The sequence below is a fragment of the Pinus tabuliformis genome, chromosome 7 (genome assembly GCF_031772625.1).
Source record: "Pinus tabuliformis cultivar Carrire ecotype Pingquan chromosome 7, CPIR1, whole genome shotgun sequence".
NCBI classification, from domain to species: Eukaryota; Viridiplantae; Streptophyta; class Pinopsida; order Pinales; family Pinaceae; genus Pinus; species Pinus tabuliformis.
In genome coordinates, this window is record NC_142293.1 from 1559829023 (window position 1) to 1559851557 (window position 22535).

Genomic DNA, 22535 nt, shown 5'->3' on the forward strand with positions numbered 1-22535 from the left:
ATATAAATTAACTTTCTCAAAAAACTCCTATTAAGATGATTTTTTAATTGGAAAGCTCTTAGTGTATTATGAACTTTGTTGACAAATTTTTGACTAAAAAACAATCATTTAAAGCTTTAAATGAGTTTCAAAACGTTTTGGACCCCAAAACATCAAAATTAAATTTAATAACAATACAATTTAGTATCTCTGATTGTTTTCCCAAAAAAAAAAACAATTAAATTATAATTGACTCAAAATCTATATTTAAATATTTTGATTTTATAAAAAATAATTTATTTTTTCTAAAAACCATGAATTATAATTAAAATCTATGTATTCATTTAAATATATTTGTTAATTTTTTAGAAAATAAAAGAGGATTTTGTTTTGTATTGGATAGGCGTGAAAGATTGTAACAGATTATCAATATTAAGACATAGTAATAATCCTGATTGAATTATTTTTTCCGTGTTGGGCAAAGGCATTTGTACTATTTAACGAGTTACATGCTAATCTTGATAGCTTATTCTAGAGCATCACATATATACAAATGTTTGCATTTGTACTATTTAACGAGATACATGCTAATTTTGATATATACAAATATTGAGATTTATTACATGCTAATTTTGATAGCTTATTCTATAGCATCACATATATACAAATGTTGGGATTTATTTACCGAATAATCTTTGGATAAGAATTTTGACGTACGTAAAAAGTCTAAGTATGGTTGTGGGTGGCCTGTGATCGGAAAGTGAAGTAGCGAAACGTTGATATGGAAAAGCATAAGTACTATAGTATGGATCAACACGAACATCATATAGCGCAACATACAGTTTCAACGCAAAGGCAATAAGTACACAATAATCAAATAACTAGATAAGTATTTTATGAAAAGGATGGTTCATCACATAGAGACACTTATGGAAAAGCATAAGTACAATAGTATGGATCAACACGAACATCATATAGTGCAGGATACAGTTTCAATGCCTAGTCAAATAATCATATAACTATTTTAGGAAAAGGATTGTTCATCACATAGAAGACACGTATGGATCAACACAAACATCATATAGTGCACCATACAGTTTCAATGCAAAGGCAATAAGTGCACAATAGTCAAATAACTAAAATAACTATTTTAGAAAAAAGATTGTTCATCACATAGAAGACACGTGTGCTCTAATTTTTTCCAAAACACGTGCTCTAATTTTTTCCATTTGTTTTCACTGTAGCTCTTCAATTTTGCATTGTGCATTAGTCTACATTCATCCCTACACGTAGTCTACATTCATTGTCTAGAATGTAATCATTACTATGCCTTTCTATTTTAGTGATTCTTAGTGCTAAGCAACGAAATATCTTGGTAAAATTATAAGATTGGATGTAAAAAGAATTAGCAATAAGCTTATTCTAACAACCCTTTCTCATGGCATGAATGAGGAGGGCCTAGTTGTTGTGTTGAATCCTAGTGGGAGTACTTTCGATGTACCCATGCTTGAAATATCCAATGGTGTATTCGAGGCATGTTCCTTCTCTTGAGATGTTAGGTTATTTTACATTCATTATTTATTTCTTCTCATTCTCTACTTTATCACGCAAAAAACTTTATCATGCAAAAATTATTGTAACCTTGTTAGCTTTTTATTATAGGTAAAGGCCACAAATGGTGATAATTTTTTGGGGTGAGGATTTTGATTTTGTTGAGTTCAAAAAAAATATCATACGATAAGCTAGCCTTACAACCTTGTTAGCTACAACCTTGTTAACCTTGTTAGCTACAACCTTGTTAGCTTTTTATTATAGGTAAAGGCCACGTCATGCAGCAGATCATCCAAGCAGGGGAAAGGTGGGTGCAGGGCTCCGAATTCCTCCATGGAAACGTCGGCATCAGCTTCCACAAACAGCACGCCTTCGCTGGTGCAGTCCACGAGGAGCTTACCGAAGGGCGCTTCTCTCAATCTTCCGGCAAAAGGATAGTAAAACACCAAAACCTTCGCCAGCGCCTCTCTGATAACTTTGGCGGGATCCTCACCTTTTTTCGACGGATCGAACCGATAGAATTGAAGGACGGGAATATGAAATCTGAGAGACGGTTGATCATCTAGATTGGAAAGGAATAGCAACCCTTTGGGAGTAGGCAGGAGAGGAGCGACAAGGATAGCCGGCTTTCTGGTGATTTTCATTTGCAGAGGTGCCATGAAAACAAAGAGGTGGAGAATCAATGAAAGGCTATGAAGCGAGCACGCAATCGAAGATGAGCAGAGCAGGATGCAGTGCGTTGCAGAGGCGAAGATCTTTCGAGATGGAGGAGACGCCGAAGCCTGCGTTTGGTGAGATATATATAAATTGAAGCCGGCCTTTCTCAAGTGATGTGACCAGTATAACGAATACCATCAGCAATGAAAGATTAACCATGAAAGGCCACTTCATATTGGATTTTTAAATTTTAAATTTAATTATTAATAAGTATGTTGAATAAGTTGGTTTAATAAGTTGGTTTACTTTTACAATAGCTTTTTAAAATTTAAAGTGAGTGGTATGGATTTAATTCCTATTATATATGTCAAATTTCTTACCAAATTTTCTAAAATATTAATATATATGTGAAATTTTCTATAGAACATTGAGGAAATGTAGTCCTGATGGATAACCCCGAATATAACAAGTCAAAGAATGAAAGAAATAACACACTTATCTAGCTGTCATCACGAAATATTAGTATTTCTTTAAATGTTTTGAAATTCTTTAACGTACAACCCATCATCATAAATCTGATAGCTTTGATTTTATGTTTATCGAGACGTACCAGCGAACATCATAAATCTTCATCATAAATCCTACCGCTTTCATTTTTAAAAGAATTAACAAATATATTATATTTAAATGAATCCATCGATTTCAATTATAATTCATAAATAATTTTCTATAAAATCAAAATATTTAAATTTGGATTTTGAGTAAATTGTGATATAATTTTTTATTTATTTTAAAACATTTTGACGTTAAATATGGTTCTTAAATTTGATTTTGATGTTTTGGGGTCCAATTTTTTTTTTTAATTTATTTAAAGTTAGTTAACAAAATTCATAATACATTAAGAGAGTTTTTAACTAAAAATTATTTTAATAAAAATTTGTATGAAAAAGTTAACTTATATTATTGACCAAAAGTGATACTAAATAAATATTAGGTCAATTCTCATTATTCACAATATAGAGCTAAGAATCGATATAGACTCTCAAGCAAATTTTCATGTACTAAGAACCGATCTTGTCTTTTACCAATGTGATTAACACCCGCTGTGCAAGGTAAGAGTTAGAGTAAGATGTCTAATATCCAATAAATGATTGGACTCAGAGCATTGACAAAGATGGTCAATGAAGGGATCTGCCCATAAAACTACATTCATCTCAAGATAAAACTAGTACCATAGTGAGAGTGATCCATACGCTTCTGGAATGTATATTTTTCATGAAGGAAATGTAGTCCTGATGGATAACAATGGAAAGAAATGACATACTTATCTAGTGGGGAAATGTAGACTTATGGATGACCCCGAATATAACAAGTCAAATAATGACACTCGTTGAAGGACTTTAATCGAAAGAAATAACACACTTATCTAGCTGTGACTAGAAATGGTGATATTTTTTTGGGGGTGAGGATTTTGATAATGCTCTGCTCTAGTATTTACTTGTTGAGTTCAAAAAGACAAAAAAAGACTTATACTAAAATAAGCTAGCCTTACAAAGGCTTCAAGAGGCTGTAGAGAAACCGAAGGTGGAGTTGTCATCTTACTAAAATAAGCTAGCCTTATTGTTAAGTACATCGGCAGTATGCTAAAAAACACTTGATATACATATCTTTGTTATGTTCCAAAGATATAAGATACTAATTCTAATCTAGTACTATGTTGTGCAAGAATCCATGGCTCGAGGAAGAGAATCTCCCAATACTTAAATCTTTGAGGGAATATTAGATGAGAGCAAGGAAGGGCTAACCTTAAAATGAGCATATTCTCAAAACTAGAACAAGTGCTTCAATGTTTCATTCTTGCCACATAGTAGGCATTTAAGGTATAGAATCAGTAGACGTTCAAGATTTTGTTATTCTTCTCTAATTTATGCCTTACAGTGTTTCCTTTCCAACATCTGGTGCAATTGCTAGAAATAATATATTTGATTTTAAGGTCTCAAACATAGGCCAAATTGGTGTATGAGAGCCCCTTGTTTCTGGGACAAGGGACCCACCTCCCTTAACTGCTAAAGTCTACAAAGGAATACATAATATACCCCCCTCTGAATGTGACCTCTTACCAGGAAATGCATGCTCTTAACCATTAGGCCAGTCAAGTTGTATAATAATAAAGTTATAATTTAATTAGTTTATGAGATGTGTCATGTAATAAGTTTTTTGTTACCTATTATGGATTAATTTCTATGAGAATCTACCAACCATTTAATTTATATGGTTGCGTTAAGTGGAAGGATTTAACCTCCAAGGAATATTCTAGAATATTTATAACAATATACACAAATCAAATCTTAAGATTTATCTCCAAAATAGTTTTGTGTTATTTTTTTCCCTTTTAATTAAATTGATTAATTAAAAAAGGGCATATAAACAAGTGAGTTATGATTTTTTTGGGCATGTGGTACTAATAAGCCATGGTATTATCCCATAATATTGTAACAAAACCTATTTACAGGTTAAGAATCTCCATTGCAAACATCAACAACAAAGGAGGTAACTCTAGATATTGTTCTCGACCAAAAATCCTCTTCCACTGGTCTTTATTATTTTCGTTAGTTGTATTTTTTTTTATCTTATTATGTTCTGTTGAGGAAGTGTGCTTGGATTATAAATTATAAAGTATTATAATATTATCTTTTACTAATGAGTTTTACCTCTCCTAAATAATTTATTAATAATAATCTAATTTTAATTTGGAATTAAAAGAAAAATATTTGATTTCGTTAAGCCCCTTGTTACTATGTATATATGTATATTTTATATACGGTTCAAAATACAAAATATAAAATAAAATTAACAATAATGCGGTAGTATTAATTGATTTTTTATATAAAAATATTATAAATTTATTTTGTTTCCCTAATTTAAATTATCTTAATTATTTTATTCAATATTTTTATATTTCGTTTCCATTAGTTATATTTAAATTTCTCACCTACCATTAATGTTAAGGAAAAAAAATATATATTTTAATTTGCTATTTTTCATTCCTTTAAAATTAAAAAATAATATTTAGTTTTTCTATATATATATAATATAATTTTTTTATATTTTGTATACGGAATTTAAGTCTTCCAGAGAATTAAAAAATAATATTTAGTTTATATATATATATATATATATATATATATATATTATATGAGAAAATGGAAACATATATATATATATATATTATGAGAAAATTAGGGTTTCCATGAGAATATTGAGTGTGACAAAAAAGACAAAACCTAAGAAAAGAATAATAATATTTATCCCAACTATCCAAAATACATCCAATTCTAATGTTGAATGGAGTATGATAACAAAGATAAAAACTAGGAAGAGTATAATAACATTTATCCCAACTACCCAAAATACATCCAATTCCAATGTTGATTGGAAGAACAATCTACTCATAGCATCATAGCATCCCACTAGTAGAGAGATTGTTCTTCCATCCAACATTCGGGATAACTTTGGCCTAGGCTCAACCTAGTTCAAATATATATATATATATATATATATATATATATATATATATATATATATATATATATATATATATATATATATATATGTTGTGTTTATTGCATTCACATATTTAATGTTGCATAACTTATCATACATAATATGTACTTTGGAAAAAATCCAATATAAAAAATCCAGGTTCGAGGAGAGGCATATGCTCTACCCTTTTCACATATGTATAAGTGCAAATATAAAGAAAATGCACTCACTATGGAGTTTCTATGGACAATGTATGTTTTGAATTGTTGTTACATTAAGATGATCTTCTACTTCTTTCTTATCGTTCAAAGTTGTTTCCTATAAACCTAGTGTTTAACCCAATTTAACTCAATTTTTATCATGATATGATAATAATTTAAGGTTAAGCTTAGAGTTTTTACACGTCTCAATCCCTAATTAATGTTAAGGTTTTGGAATCTTTGATATCTTTTTGAAATTCTACATGTGAGTAACTCCACATTCTCTGTGATGTTAGTTAGCATGGCATCTACTTAGTATCATGGTGGTCAAGGTGTGACTAGCTTCACACTGTGAGTAATGAGAATTGACCTAACATCTATTTAGTATCACTTTGCTCAATAAAATAAGTTAACTTTCTCATACAAATTTCTATTAAGATTATTTTTCAATTACAAAGATTTTAGTGTATTATAAACTTTTCTGACAAAATTTTGATTAAAACATAATTATTTGAAGCTTTCAATAAGTTTAAAAAATTTTGGGCTCCAAAAAATCAAAATCAAATTTAAGAACTATACAACTTAATAACTAATTTTTAAGCCAAAAACAATTAAAATAAATAATAAATTATATCATAATTTACTCAAAATCCATATTTAAATATTTTGATTTTATAAAAAATAAATTATTTTTTTCCCAAAACAATGAATTATAATTGAAATCGATGTATTCATTTAAATATATTTGTTAATTCTTTTAAAAATGAAAGCAGGCAGATTTACGATGAAAATTGAAAGCTGTTGGATTTATGATGTTCGCTTGTACGTTTTGATAAACATAAAATCAAAGCTGTCGGATTTATGATGATGGGTTGTACATTTTCATTCACAACACAAACTCTCTAGATACACTGCCACTCAAATCAAGTCGTGAATTTCAAAACATTTAAAGAAATACTAATATTTCGCGATGACCGCTATATTAGTGTGTTATTTCTTTCAATTGTATTATTTCTTTCGATTAAAGTCCTTCAATGAGTGTCATTTTTTGACTTGTTATATTCGGGGTCATCCATCAAGACTACATTTCCAAAATGAAAAATATATATTCTTCAAGTGCATGGATGACTGTAAGTGTGACATATTTAAAATTGGGTCTTTAATTATGGTAGGTGATTTCAATGTAGTTTTATCTGGATATGAATGTCGGGGTGTCATATGTAGGGCGGATTCTTTCGCTGACTATCTTTGCCAACGCTTTGAGTCCAATCATTTACTGGATATTAGACTCCTCACTCTAACTCCTACCTGGCACAATGGTCGTGTGGGTGTCGATCACATTGGTAAAAGGCTGGATCGGTTCTTAGTACATGAAATCCTGTTGGAGAGTCTGGGATGTATGCGATCATGGGTAGAAAAATCTATGATCTTTGACCACATGCATATTGTATTACAGTGGAGACTGGAGCACCCTCATTTGGGCATTCCATTCAAATTCAATAGAATCTGGTTGGAGAACGTGGACTTCATTTCACTGGTCTGCAATTTTTGGAGGGCACACACCCGAGAGGTTGGGAAATCCCTGATGTTGTTCCTATCTGGTTTACTACACGCATTAAAAATTCGTGTTAGGATGTGGGAAAGAGAGAAGAAAAAACAATGTCTCAGGAGCTGAAGGATATAACGGTCGAAATTGAGAAACTTTACAATTTGGTGGAGAGGGGTAATTCATTTGGAAACATTTGGGATGCACTCAAAACACTAGAGTGCAAGAAGCGACAGGTCATTCACATACAAGAAGCGACCTCGCGGCTTAAGAGCAGAGCCCTTTGGTTGCAGGAAGGTGACAAAGACACTAAGTATTTTCATAGATATGCAAATTTGAGAAAAAATCAGAATACCATTTGGAAAATTCAGAGACTAGAAGGATTTGTAGCATATATTACCGAGGAGATTCAATGTGAAGTTGTACACCACTTCCAGACTTTCTTTCAGAAACGGCCTAGAAATTATACTGAGGATCAGATTTGGGGTTCGAATGGTTACCCACATATGTTCAATGAGGAGTTGAACGAGGAAATATACAGACCGATCACATTAGATGAAATTCTAAAGATACTGAAAACTTTTGTGAAGGACAAGAGTTCAGTTCTGGATGGGTGGGTAGTCGAATTCTTCCTTCATTTCATTGATTTGGTTAGGGAGGACTTGTTAAACATGGTAGAAGAATCATGGTCTCTCGGGCGTGTACTGGAGCTATAAACTCCACTTTCCTAGCACTGATTCCTAAAGCATCTGCCACTTCTACATTTCTTGACTACAAGCCCATTTCTCTATGCAACATTACTTACAAGCTCATCTCCAAAATAATTGTGGAACGCATCAAAGGAACCCTCTCAATCCACATTTCAAGGGAACAATCAGGTTTCCTCCATAACAGATTGATACATGATGTTTCCACCACTCACAGGAGGTAATCCATTTGATTCATACCAGAAAGATGAAGCCAATTTTGATATATGTGGATCTTTAGAAAGTGTATGATTGTGTTGATTGGGCCTTCCTTCACCTTATTCTTACTAAGATTGGCATATCTTCTGTTATAGTAGAGTGGATCATGGCTTGTATCTCATCGACACATTTCGCGGTACTGATCCATGGCTACCCCTCTAATTTCTTCACTGATGGCAGGGGACTTCGGCAGGGTTGTTCGCTTTCAACTTTATTATTCATATTGATGATGGACTGCCTTAGCCTTAAGATAAAGATGGCGATTTCGGGGGGTCTTTTTAATGGCATAAGACTGACGATAGGTATTAAGGTCTCTCATAATTTCTTTGTGGACGACATACTAGCTTTTGGAATGATTTCCCGCCCACAATGGAGGTTTCTTTGTAACATTTTGCAGTGATTTAGGGATGCCTCTAGTATAAAGGCAAATGAAGGAAAATTGTTTATATTATATTCAGTAGGAGACCCCGGGGAGATTAATGAGATTGGGAGCATGTTCAACTTCCAAACACAACCATTATGTATCAAGCCAAACAAGTATAAATTATCATATTGGTTGTGGATAATAGACAAATAGAAGAGGTATATTAGTGGTTGGGCACATACGAGTTTGTCTGTGGGGGGCAGATACATCTTGGTTCAAGTTGTACTATAACAAATCGATGTACATTGGGCACACTTGCACATTCTTCCTGCAACTGTCATCAACAAGATCAAACAAATTATGGCACAATTTCTCTGGTATGGAAGGCATGACATCCACAAATACCACCTAACCAAATGGGATAATATAACTATTCCTAAGGATCATGGTGGCTGGGGCATCTTAGACATCAAGTTATTCAGGTGGGCTCTCATCATTAAATCAATGTGGTGTGGGTTCTTCAAGGAAGGTATATGGAGAGAAATTGTTGCAACAAAGTACTTACAGAACATGAGGATAGAAGATTGGATCAGATTGGGACTAATTCAAAGCAACACGGGTTCCTATATATGGAGATGTTTCCAAAAGGTGAGAGATATGTTTTTGTAGAGAGTTTGTTGAACTTTCGGAAGAGGGAACCATATTTTGATCGAGATGGATAGCATCAAGGAAGTGGAGGCTACTCAAAATATGGCAGGCGATTTGATTCAACGCCTTCACCTAAGAGGCATCTTCATGTTGGAACGGGTCATAGCTAAATGGAACAGATCCAATCTGGAAATGTGCGGATATGTTGGGACTAACTGGCATTTATGTTACTGAGTGGGAGGAATATATCCTAAATCTAAGGCTTGCGGGACTTTGCAGATCCGATGTTAGGGACTCTCTCGCTTGGGCGGGAAAGCTACACTCAAATTTGGTTGAGGTGGCAGAAAATTACAAGTATCTCATTCACTCTCACAATAATCTACACCAACCTTGCTAGTTTTCTCTGGTCCTATTAAAATCATACTTTTTAACCGGATGACATGGATAAATAAGAACCTTACATGGGAGAATTTATGTAAGCGGGGATTGATGGGACTGGGGAGATGCCCCCTGTGTTTTCCCATGTAAGTAGGGATTGATGGGACTAGGGAGATGCCCCTTGTGTAGGACATCTATTGAAAATAACTTTCATTTTTTCTTAGAGTGTTTGATTGCATCCTGTGTCTGCAATGGCATATGTACTTCTCTAAACCTTCCTTACAGGAACTTTGGAAACATTGTCGATTGTTTTCTATGGTGGTTGCAGCGTTGCACAAAGGTAAAGGTTGTTCCTTTTCTCACCACCTGGGAAATATGGTGTGCTAGAAATCGACTTATTTTTTAAGGGATTCTAGCTAAAACATGTTTCATTATCCACAAAGTCCTTCTTAGTTTCCTTGATGTCAGAGTTCCCATTCACATAATAAAGGATCGATCTCACAGATTTGCTCCAAATGCATTTTCCGATGGGTTTCTTTGATGGTGTCGCCTAGAATTCCAAATGTGGCTGCGGTGTTTGGCTTCGTGTGGATCAAGTATGCCGTTACAGGTTTCATTGGAATGCTGGAGCAGGTACCAACATGAGGGCGAAAACATTGGCTCTCTAGGGCGAAATTGTGTATCGATACTTTATTTGTATATGGGGACTCACAAGTCCTCATCAATGGTCTATTGTCGAACTTGGATTTCCCCATACATCTTTTTGCTTGTATCACCCAGATCAAATTTCTATGAGATACCTTCACAATCATTACCTTCCAGCACATATTCCGGGAGAAGAATGAGGGTGCAAACTCATTATCAAAGCTTGGGATTGCTGATTATTATGGTATCATACATTATACATCTTTGGAGGGGGAGACAATATGGGTGGATGGCTCTTTTCTCCTCCCATAGTTTGTGGTTATTGACTTTTCATATTTGATCCATGCTAGTATATATGGTTATGTTTTTTTCATTTTGTCACAAACTATTAAAATAGAATGGCACTATTTCAATTGTGACAATTTGACAATGTAAATAGTACTCCTTTTGAATATGGAAGGATATGTATAGATCATTTTTCTTGATCCGCTGGTAAAATATATGAAATATGAAAACTAGATGTACTTATGACTCATTGAATATATACATTGGTACATAATACAAATAAACGTCCTTCAACCCGTATAAATAATAAAATTTCAATTATTATGTTAATAAATGTGGTTTATTTCAAAATAGGGGAGGGCGGGTGCAGGTCTCTGAATTCATCCATGGAAACATCGGTATCAGCTTCTACAAACAACACGCCTTCGCTGGTGCAGTTCACGAGGAGCTTATCGAAGGGCGCTTCTCTCAATCTTCCGGCAAAAGGATAGTAAAATACCAAAACCTTCACCAGCGCTTCTCTGATAACTTTGGCGGTATCCTCACTTTTTTTCGACGGATTGAAGCGATAGAATTGGATGACGGGAATATGAAATCTGAAAGACAGTTGATCATCTAGATTGGAAAGGTATAGCAACCCTTTAGGAGTAGGTAGGGAAGGAGCGACGACGACAGTCGGCTTTCTGGTGACCTTCATATTCAGAGCAGCCATGAAAACAAAGGTATCGAGAATCAATGAAAAACTATGACGCAAGCACGCAATCGAAGATGGTGAAGACGACGAAGCGAGTATAAATTGAAGCCTTTTATCAGGTGATGTGACCAGTACAACGTGGTCTTATATGTTTATTATTTTGGAAAGGGGTTTTTAAAATTGTAATTTAATTATTAATAATTTTATTGATAGGATTGTGTTTTATTTTATGATAGAGATTTTAAAATTTCAATTTAAATATTAATATTTATTAAGTAGGGATATAATTTTTATTAAAGGTTTTAGAATATTTGTAATACTATATAAGTTAAATTTTTCAGAATATTTAAAGTGATATAAGTTAAAAATTGAGATTTATGTCTAAAGTAATTATTATTTTTTGTCATTTTAATTAAATTGATAAATTAATTTTTTTTTATATAAATACCTTTTGTAGTTTTTTTGGCATGTGGTATTGATAACTCATGGTAGTAGGTCATGGTATTATAACAAGCTTATTTAGAAATTATGAATTTCTATGGTAAAGTGAGATAAGTATTTTGATGTTTACTATGGATTGATCCTTATCATATTTACCAACCATTTAATTTATATAGTTGTGCAAGTGATTAAGTGGGTGATAGAGATTTAGTTTACAAAATATATTTTTTTAATAGTGTTAATGCTAGTTACAAAATCTAGTGACATAAATAACCACTCTCTCCCCGACCACTATCAAAGCTAAGCTTGAAATTCCCCCAAAACAAAATTATTTTACCTGCCTCCCTCTCTCATGAGCTAATAAATAAACCATGCTTAATATCAATATATTTTTATTAATTATCTATAATGGCTAGGTTCTACTGTTACATGCTTTCATGGTAGATAGTTGTGGTGTGTATGGTGTTGTACCATCATTGTAGAGACTTATTAGGGTTCATGTTATTAGATAGTATACACTTGATTAATTCAAACCAGAGGCTTGTTATAGAAGAAGGTTTATGGGACTTTACTCATACATGTGGGGGATTAGACAATATCTTAGTCTCGGTTTTAAAAGAAAATTTCAGAAAAAGAAGTTGGTATGGGTGTAATGCACAAATAATTCAAAATTTGATCATTCTAAGCCAATAAGGGTAGTAGTCTAAAGGTACATTGAAGGTATCAAGATTGTATCTTTGTTCAAGATGGATTGTCAAAGACTACATTCATATAAAACTCTACTAGTTGTTGCCTATATTTCGATTCTTTTGATTTCAACACGTAATAAATCGATCTAAGAACTTAATTATCCATTGAATATATATACAGACTCTGTTTTTTGAAGCATCAGTGGCTGCATGTTGTGTTAATGTGGGTTTTTGAAATTTGAAGGGTTCTTGCAGCCATTAAGGCCAAAAATTGGGTTAATGTGGGTTATGGTTGTATGTTTTTTGGTATTTCACATTGCAGGGGAAAATGAGTCGGAGGAATCATCACAACCAAACCCTAGAATTGGTGTAAAATATGGAACAAAAAGGAATAAATTTCCATCACCGAAGCAAGTAGCTAAGATGATTGGAAACATCATTGTCAATAGAGTCAAGATCTACAACTCATATTCCTCTATACTGTAAGCATTTTCCAACACAGACATTGCAGTTGTTGTGGGTCTTGAGAATGAGAAAGTCCATAGGATAAGTGAAAGTCCAACTACAAGCCAAGCTTGGGTGGCTTAGAGGACTTCTCCTTACTACCCTTCAACCTTAATATTTATGATAACCGTAGGGAATGAGGTCCTTACAAATAGTTATGGGTCATTAGACTCTGAACTAGTGCTTGCAATACAGTACATTCATTCTAGTTTGGTTTCTTTAGGCTTGGATGACAATATTAAGGTTTCTACTCCACACCATATGGCTATCCTTTCAAGTTCCTTTCCTCATTCGGCCTCCACATTTGCTACTAGTTTGCTACCAATTTTGAATCCTCCCCTCCAATTCTTGGATGATACAGGTGTTCTATTCATGTTGAATTCATATCCTTATTTTGAAAACAAAGACAAGCCCAAAGAAGTTTCAATGGACTATGTGATGTTTGGGTAGTCTCTAGGGGTTTCAAATCCAAAAGGGTTCACCTATAACAATATGCTAGATGCTAAAATTCATTCCATTTACTCTGTTATGGTTGCTTTGGTTCACAATGACACTATCCCTGTAACTGTCTCTGAGACTGGTTGGCCTTCCAAAGGAGACCCAGATGATATAGGATTGAATCTTAAGAATGCTAGAAATTACAACACTAGAGTCGTCAAACATGTTATTTCCACTGAAGGAACTCCAATGAGCCCTATAGAATCATAGATACCTTTATTTTTGCACTTTTTAATGAGAAACATAAACTAGGGCCAACCACTAAGAGGAACTTTGCGCTACTAAACCCAGATGGTTCAAAATTATATGATGTAGATTTGAGTCGTGGTTGGTGTGCATCTCCTCCTCCACCATATTTTCCTCCTGCAAGCCCACCACCTAACATGATTTATTTATTCTCAAGACCACCAAAAGGTTCAAGGGGAGGCCTTGGCAGTGTTTTTTATTGCATTGCCAAACCAAGTTTTGATCCGTTTGTTCTTCAAGTGTCTTTTGATTTTTCTTGTGGGATGGGTAGTGAAAATCGTGCTTCAATTCGTCAAGGTGGGCCTTACTATAATCCAAATATTTTTCATGCCCATGCTTCATATACAATGAATAGTTACTATCAGATTCACAGTAGAAACTACTAGAATTGTGATTTCAAAGGCACTAGTATGGTCACATTTATTAATCCAAGTAACGATTATTCCACTCATTTTATCTTCTAGGGAATGTATTCCTTTAATTTTTCCTTTTTTTTGGCTACTTGAAAAGTATGATGCATTATTTGTTTTTGTGCCTCATATTTAATATGATTCCATACATTAAATTTCCATATATTGGGAATTGGACATGGAAGTATTCTTCTATATTCCAATTTATGCACTATAATCACTCTCATAATGTATAGTTCAAATTTTTAAACCAAAATCGCCATGAAGATACCAACGTGCAGGTCACTAAAATTTTCAATATAAACTATTAAAATGAGGGTCTGACTGGTTAGATCATGGGTTGTTTTGGTTCGGGCTATGGATCTTGTCACTATCCTCAAGAATGAACATCCAATAAAATTGGCAAGGTGCTTTCAGTAACTCAATCTCATCCCTTCCTCTTGGATATCAAAGATTGTAAAAGCCAATCCTTTTTCCAGAACATTGGACCGATTGTAATACTAATTATCTGAATCAGTTGCTTCTTGTGATGGTGTACTTACAAATGATTTTGGCAGCCTGAGGAATTTTAGCAGGTTATCCAAAATGTGATTTAAACTTAATCGTCACATGTACTAATAGAACCATTGGGAGCTTATTCGACATATTTATTTATAGTACCACTTCCTAGATATGAAATTCAGACAACTTATTCTGCTTCTCTAGTGAAGCTTTGTGTTTATGTTTTTCATGCGCTATAGGCTATCGCAACCCAGTGGATTGGATAATTTTGTATTGTTTTGAACGTATGGAGTAGAATGCTTATATTCAATGAGGAATGAGAAGGAAATTTTGATGTGGTGTCAACTTTGTATATTTTAGAGGATACATGAATTGATATATATGTGATGTCTGTAATTGCAAGATATATTTATTGTACTGGCTAATGTTTGACACATTCTCCAAATGGGTAGTACTGCCTATATTGAATTGTAACCTTAATACAGATTAGGACTTCCATTTTTCTGGGAAACTAACTATTTAGTTTCACTTTGTTAAACATGGCTTATACTTGAACTTCTTGTGTATTATCCATGTTTTTTATCAAATGAGTGGATCTACCCTGAAAGAGTGCTTGAATTCTTCATTGTATTTGTTTTAGGCATGTTGATTAGCTGGTTCATTTTTTTTATTGTCACCCTATCCACAATAATAAGGTCCCATGAAGAATATTGTTTAGTATGTTTGATTGAAATTTGTGGAGATTCTCTTTTATGTAAATTCCAAATGGTTAGTTAAATTTGTTATCAATTTAAACCATCCAATAAAAATTAGTTCATACTAACATGACTTGACTAATATGAAGATATTGAATCAAAACTAGGTTTTTGTGATATGACTTAATTGATATGAATCCAATTCAATGATGGGTGACTTGTTGTGTTGATGAAATCTAGTAGGGATGTCAAATTTAATGGGCCATTGTTGAATCACTGAACAAAACATTATTTCATCAACTTTCTAACTAATGCACAATGATGTAATAATCTGCTTCTTCAATGGGTGGTAGCTTTAGAAGTCTTGCTTTGAGTTTTCAATTTGGTTCCTTTGTTGGGGTTTTTCTCTTCAATTTAAGAAGACTATAGTGGAAATTTTTAGGAATCCTATGGGTTTTATGCCATTCCCTTACATCCACAAGAACATATGTTTTACTTATGCTTTATGTGTTCTACATGCGATTTTGGTTCTGAGGTATGCTACCCATGATATTGTAATGAAATTAGTTCATGTCATTGACTGACAAAGATCATTGTAACATTCAACAAAGTTTTAGGGATAGATTACTAGAATTGGACACGACAAATCTTTATATGTATCTAAATTGGGTCATAGTAAAGCATTAATTATATGTTATTATGTAGTTGCGAACTTCCCCTTTTTGGTTCATCTTTATTCCTAATGGATGCAACAGGTACATCCCAAAAATGTGCTAACTACCTGTAAGCTACTCGTAGGGCAACAATGGATTTGTTTTTTTAACTTTACAAAGTATTCAAACTATATTTGATCGTAAATAATGATTGATACTAAGATGGAGTATGGAATCAGATATTTGCATGTATCATGTGAATGTTAAGCTACTAGAGATTTGGTACTGGTATAAGACATTAGGATTTTGTTTTGTATCGGATGGGCATTTGTACATATCATGTGAATGATTGTAACAGATTATCAATATTAAGACAGAGTAATAATCATGACTGAATTATTTTTTTCCTGTTGGGCAAAGGCATTTCTACTATTTAGCGCGATACATGCTAATATTGATAGTTTATTCTATAGCATCATATATATACAAATGTTGGGATTTATTTACCGAATAATATTTTGAATAGGAATTTTGATGTACGTAGCAGCCATGAAAATTGAAATGTCTAAGTATGGTCATGGGTGGCCTATGATCAGAAAGTGAGGTAGAAAAACATTCATATGGAAAAGCATAAGTACAATAGTATGGATCAACACAGACATCATATAGTGCAACATACAGTTTCAACGCAAAGGGAATAAGTGCACAATAATCAAATAACTAGATAACTATTTTATGAAAAGGATTGTTCATCACATAGAAGACACGTGTGCTCTATTTTTTCCATTTGTTTTCATCATAGCTCTTCAATTTTGCATTGTGCATTAGTCTACATTCATCTCTACACCTAGTTTTTCTTGACCTAGGAAAAAAATTATCGAGGGTTACCTTGGAAATATTGTCTAGAATGCAGTCATTACTATGCCTTTCTATTTTAGTGATACTTAGTGCTAAGAAACGAAATATGTTGGTAAAATTACAAGATTGGATGTAAAAATAATTAGCAATAAGCCTACTCTAACAACCCTTTCTTATGGCATGAATGAGAAGGAGGGCCTAGTTGCTGTGTTTAATCTTAGTGGGGGTACTTTCGATGTAACAATGCTTGAAATATCCAATGGTGTATTCGAGGCATGTTCCTTCCCTTGAGATGTTAGGTTATTTTACATTGATTATTTATTTCTTCTCCTCTGCTTTTTCACACAAATTATTGTAGCCTTGTTAGCTTTTTTTTGCAAGTCAAGGCCACAAATGGTGATACTTTTTTGGCGGGTGACGATTTTGATAATGCTCTCCTTGAGTATTTAGTTGTTTAGTTCAAAAAGACAAAAGATGACTTATCCTAGGATAATCTAGCCTTACAAAGGCTTCAAGGGTCTACAGAGAAACCGAAGGTGGAGTTGTCATATTCTTCTTAGATAGATTTATCTACCATTTATCATCGAAGATGCATCTAGTATAAAGCATTTGAATGTTACATTAACTCATTTGAAGTTTGAAATCTTAGCAAATCACTTAATCGAGAGAACAAGAATCCCTTCCAAGTGTTGTAAAAAAAAAGCAGGGATTACGAAATTGGAATTGGATGAAGTTATTCTTATGGGAGGAATGTACCGGGTGCCTGTTAGGCCCCTATACTACTAGTGTAACCCCTTATTGTTATTATTACAACCCACTTATTATATTGATGTACCCATGTAGTGCCCATATTGTTAGTATTTTGCCCCATAGAAGCCCACTATTGTTATTATTGTGCCCTTACATTATTATTGTTATGTCGGCTCTGATTATGTTATGACTCCTTCGACTCCTATATATAGAAAGGAGGTCTTTTCATTTGTGTCATCCAAGAATTGCTCATTTGTGTAATGTAAAGGAGGTTGCCCCCTCGAAGAGGATGAATTCTAAGGCGTTGATCTCTCTTTTCTATCTTTTTGTGAGCTCGTTTCATAACATTTGGTATCAGAGCTTTGGATTCTAGGGTTTCACTGCTCCAAACATGTCATCATGGCATTTTCGCTATAACATTTTTTCTACGATGTTTCAGAAGCAAAAAAAAAACGTTTGAGAAAACATCGCACTGAACCTCGGGTCATAATTTCAAAGCTTTTCCCGCTATATTTACGGGGATATGATCTGATGACGTTGGTCTTTTTGCAGACTCTTGAATTACATTCCAAACAGGTGACCTAGGGAAAATCGTCATAACTTTCTCTCTGAGCATCGGATTGAAATTTCGTAAAAAGTTACATAAAGAGGACAGACTGTAGTTTCTTGTCTATATTTTTCAGAACCAGAGGTCGAAACAAGGACACGTGGCATGTTGTACAAGTTCGCTCTACTGAACTAGTCTATAATCAGGTCACTGTGGGAGATTTGGCATAACTCTTCTTTGGAGAATCCAATTTGGATCAGACTGGTGGAATTGGAAAGAGGACGCTACTACAGGTCACAATTTTAGAACTTAAAGATCCGAGAGTACAGAGTTACAATCGTTTCAAGATCGAGCTCCTAAAATCAAGAAAAAGCAAGATGAGGAAGTTTGATTGCAAGGATCCGGTAAATTGGATACTTCAGATGGAGCAATATTTTGATCTACATGGTGTACCACTGTTACAAAAGGTATGTATTGCATCTTCATATTTAGAACCGAATCAATTTTTATGGTATGAAGGGCTTTGTTCTCATAAACAACTTGTTACATGGTCAATGTTCACTTAGGAAATGATAGCACATTATGAAGATAGAAAGGGAAACACCTTCTTTAGAGCAACATCACAATAATTAGAAAGAGTAAAAGGGCTTTGTGACATAATGGAAAGCAAAATTATGGAAACCAGGAAGCATACCCTTCACAACTATAAAGATGGAAGTGTTGTTTCTCCTAGCCTTCCACAACCTACAAGGGTTACACCACAACAATTGGAAGAAAAAAGAGAAAAAGGGCTTTGTTACAATTGTGATAGCAAATGCACTAAAGGTCATAAGTGTGCTGAGAAGAAATTATTTTACATAGAATATGAAGAGGAGGAAGAAAAGGATCAAGAAACATCAAAAGAAGAAGATATATGCCAAGACCCCACCCCAGAGAAAGAAGAAATGAATTAGACCATATCTTGTAAAGCATTGGCAAGAATTACCACTCCTCAAACTCTCAAGATAGAAGGACATATCAAGAAGAAAAAGGTGCAAGAAGTGAAAGATCACATCGAGAAAGAAGAAATGAATTCAACCATATCTTGTAGTTCATTGGTCGAAATTACCACTCCTCAAACTATCAAGATAGAAGGACATATCAAAGAAGAAAAATGTTCAAGAAGTGAAAGATCACATCGAGCATCAAGAAATGAATCCAACCATATCTTGTAAAGAATTGGAAGAATTTACAACTCCCCAAACTCTAGAGATAGAAGGACATATCAAGAATAAAATGGTTCAAGCAGTGAAGGATCACATCGAGCATCAACAACAATTTCTCCAACTTTTAAAGAATAACTCCACTTCGGTGCAAAATCAAACGAAACAATAGGTGGATCAACATCGTAGTGAAAAATGTTTTGATGTAGGTGATTGGGTATTTTTACTGCTACATCTCAAGCGAGCTATTTATGAGAAGGAAAGGTTGGCAATACTACATGCACTTAAAAAATGGTGACCTTACCGAATGGGAAGGCTCTTCAAGGATGAGGATGTGGAAACATTGTTTTGTGCTATTTCTATTATCCAACCAGGTTGGATAAACGAAGAAAGGGATGAATGGAAGAAGGACGAAGAAGTATGGCCACTTATTGAAAAGTTGCAAAATATCCCAATTCAAACAATATTGCCAGAAATTGAAGAGGAAGGAAAAATCATATTAGAACCTGGAGAAGTCACAGAAACAAGAACCCGACAGCTACGAAATCGATCAATTTCAGAGTATCTCATCAAGTGGAAGAACTTACCCGCTGAAGATTCCACATGGGAGGACAATAATTTTATACAAAAGCATCAAGAACTACTCAAGCATTGAGGACAATGCTTTTTGAAGGAGAGGAACATTGTTTTGTGCTATTTCTATTATCCAACCAGGTTGGATAAACGAAGAAAGGGATGAATGGAAGAAGGACGAAGAAGTATGGCCACTTATTGAAAAGTTGCAAAATATCCCAATTCAAACAATATTGCCAGAAATTGAAGAGGAAGGAAAAATCATATTAGAACCTGGAGAAGTCACAGAAACAAGAACCCGACAGCTACGAAATCGATCAATTTCAGAGTATCTCATCAAGTGGAAGAACTTACCCGCTGAAGATTCCACATGGGAGGACAATAATTTTATACAAAAGCATCAAGAACTACTCAAGCATTGAGGACAATGCTTTTTGAATAAGAGTCATATATTCTCAACTGATGCAGATGGTCAAACTCAGCAGATAGACCATGATGTTACAAGAATTAAACTCATTCAAGGAGGAGAGTCTTCATCCTTGGGAGGAGGCCCCAAACCTTCATTTGTGGGCTTAGTATCAGCGATCCATAATTGTCATGTGCGGGTTCATCATGATGGATAGAGGAATAGTAGGAAATTTGTCGCACTGAGAGACCACTTTAGGGTTCTTATTGTGGGTCAATTCCTTTGCTTCTCTTGACACTCTCTTATAACTTGACTTCCTTATGTTAATGTTGTTGCTTGAAGGTTGAGAGTGTGTAATGTGCTAGAGAATATCCTTGAGATGGCACTTTGTTTATTGTGCATTATCTAGTAGTCCATTAACTCATGTAAGTGGATTATTTCCATCCCCCCCTCCACATGTTTGCTTGGATATGCAGACTCAAATCTGCACAAATGAGAGACCCTTCTTGTTAAGTACATCAACAATATGCTAAAAATCACTCGATACACATATGTTTGTTGTGTTCCAAAGATATAAGATACTAATTCTAATCTAGTGGTGTTGTGTGAAAATATATGGCCTAGGGGAGAGAATCTCCCAATACGGAAATATTTGAGGGAATATTAGATATGAGCACGGAGGGGCTAACCTTAAAATGAGCATATTTTCAAAACTAAAACAAGTGCTTCAAGGTTTCATTCTTGCAACATAGTGGGCATTTAAGGTGTAGAATTAGTAGGTGTTCAAGCTCATGTTATTCTTCTCGAATTTATTCCTTACGATGTTTCATTTGCAACATCTGGTGTAATTGTTGGTAATAATATATTTGATTTTAACATCACGTCTAGAGACCAAATTGGTGTATGAGAGTCCCTTGTTTGTGGGACGAGGGATGCACCTCCCTTAACTGCTAAAGTCTTCGAAGGCAGACATACTCTACCCCGTTTGGTCGTGGCCTCTTAATAGGAAACACATTCTCTTAACCATTAGGCCACTAATAAAGTTATAATTTAATTAGTTTTATGATTTTTTAATTTTAGCAATGTCAAATGTGTCATGTAATAAGTTTTTTGTTACCTATTATAGATTAATGTCTATGGAAATTTACCAATCGCTTAATTTATATGGTTGTGTTAGGTGGAAGGATTTAACCTCCAAGGAATATTATAGAATATTATAACAATATACACAAATCAAATCTTGAGATTTATCTCCAAAATAATTATGTGTTATTTTTTTTCCTTTTAATCAAATTGATTAATTAAAATATGACATATAAACAAGTGAGTTATGGGTTTTTTGGGCATCTAGTATTAATAAGCCATGGTATTAGCCCATGACATTGTAACAAATCCTATTTAAAATTTAAGAATCTCCATTGCAAACATCAACAATGGAGGAGGTAACTCTAGATATTGCTCTCCAGCGAAAATCATCTTCCACTAGTCTCTATTCTTTTTGTTAGTTGTATTTTTTTCTATCTTGTTATTTTCTATTGATGAAATGTGTTTGGATTATAGACTATAAATTGTTATAGTATTATTTTCTACCTTGAGTTTTATATCTCCTAAATAATTTATTAATAATAATCTAATTCTAATTTTAAATTAAAAGAAAAAGATTTGATTTTTCATATGGTAAGCCCCTTGTTACTATGTATAGTTTTATATAAAGTTTAAAATACAAAATACAAAATTAATAATAATGTAGTAGTATTAATTGATTTTTTAAAAATAAAAATACTATAAATTTATTTTGTTTCCCTAATTTAAATTATCTTAATTATTTTCTTCAATATGTTAATATTTAATTTCCTTTTTTTGTATTTAAATTTCTCACCTACCATTTAGATTAAGGAAAAATAATTTTTAATATTTTAATTTTGTATTTTTCATTCCCTTAAAACTAAAAAATAATATTTAGTTTTTCTAGTTATATATATATATATATATATATATATATATATAATTAATGATTATTTTTTATTTTATTTTTAATATAAGGAATTTAGGACTTTTAGGAGAATATTGAGTATGACAACAAAGACAAAAGCTAAGAATAAAATAA

The 22535-nt window shown here is 33.4% G+C and overlaps 1 protein-coding gene and 2 pseudogenes across 1 annotated transcript; 1 reads left to right on the forward strand and 2 right to left on the reverse strand.

Moving 5' to 3' along the window:
* Positions 1-1766: 1766 nt before the first annotated feature.
* Positions 1767-2189, reverse strand: LOC149253966 (13-hydroxylupanine O-tigloyltransferase pseudogene; annotated as a pseudogene).
* A 23-nt stretch (positions 2190-2212) lies between these two features.
* LOC149253967 (uncharacterized) lies at positions 2213-8192 on the forward strand. The gene is made up of 5 exons (XM_089454643.1): positions 2213-2321; positions 6704-6752; positions 7155-7296; positions 7387-7467; positions 7563-8192. Exons 1-5 carry the CDS (start codon positions 2213-2215, stop codon positions 8190-8192), a joined length of 1011 nt encoding a protein of 336 aa, XP_089310769.1.
* Positions 8193-11101: 2909 nt separating this feature from the next.
* Positions 11102-11473, reverse strand: LOC149253968 (13-hydroxylupanine O-tigloyltransferase pseudogene; annotated as a pseudogene).
* Between the last annotated feature and the right edge of the window lie 11062 nt (positions 11474-22535).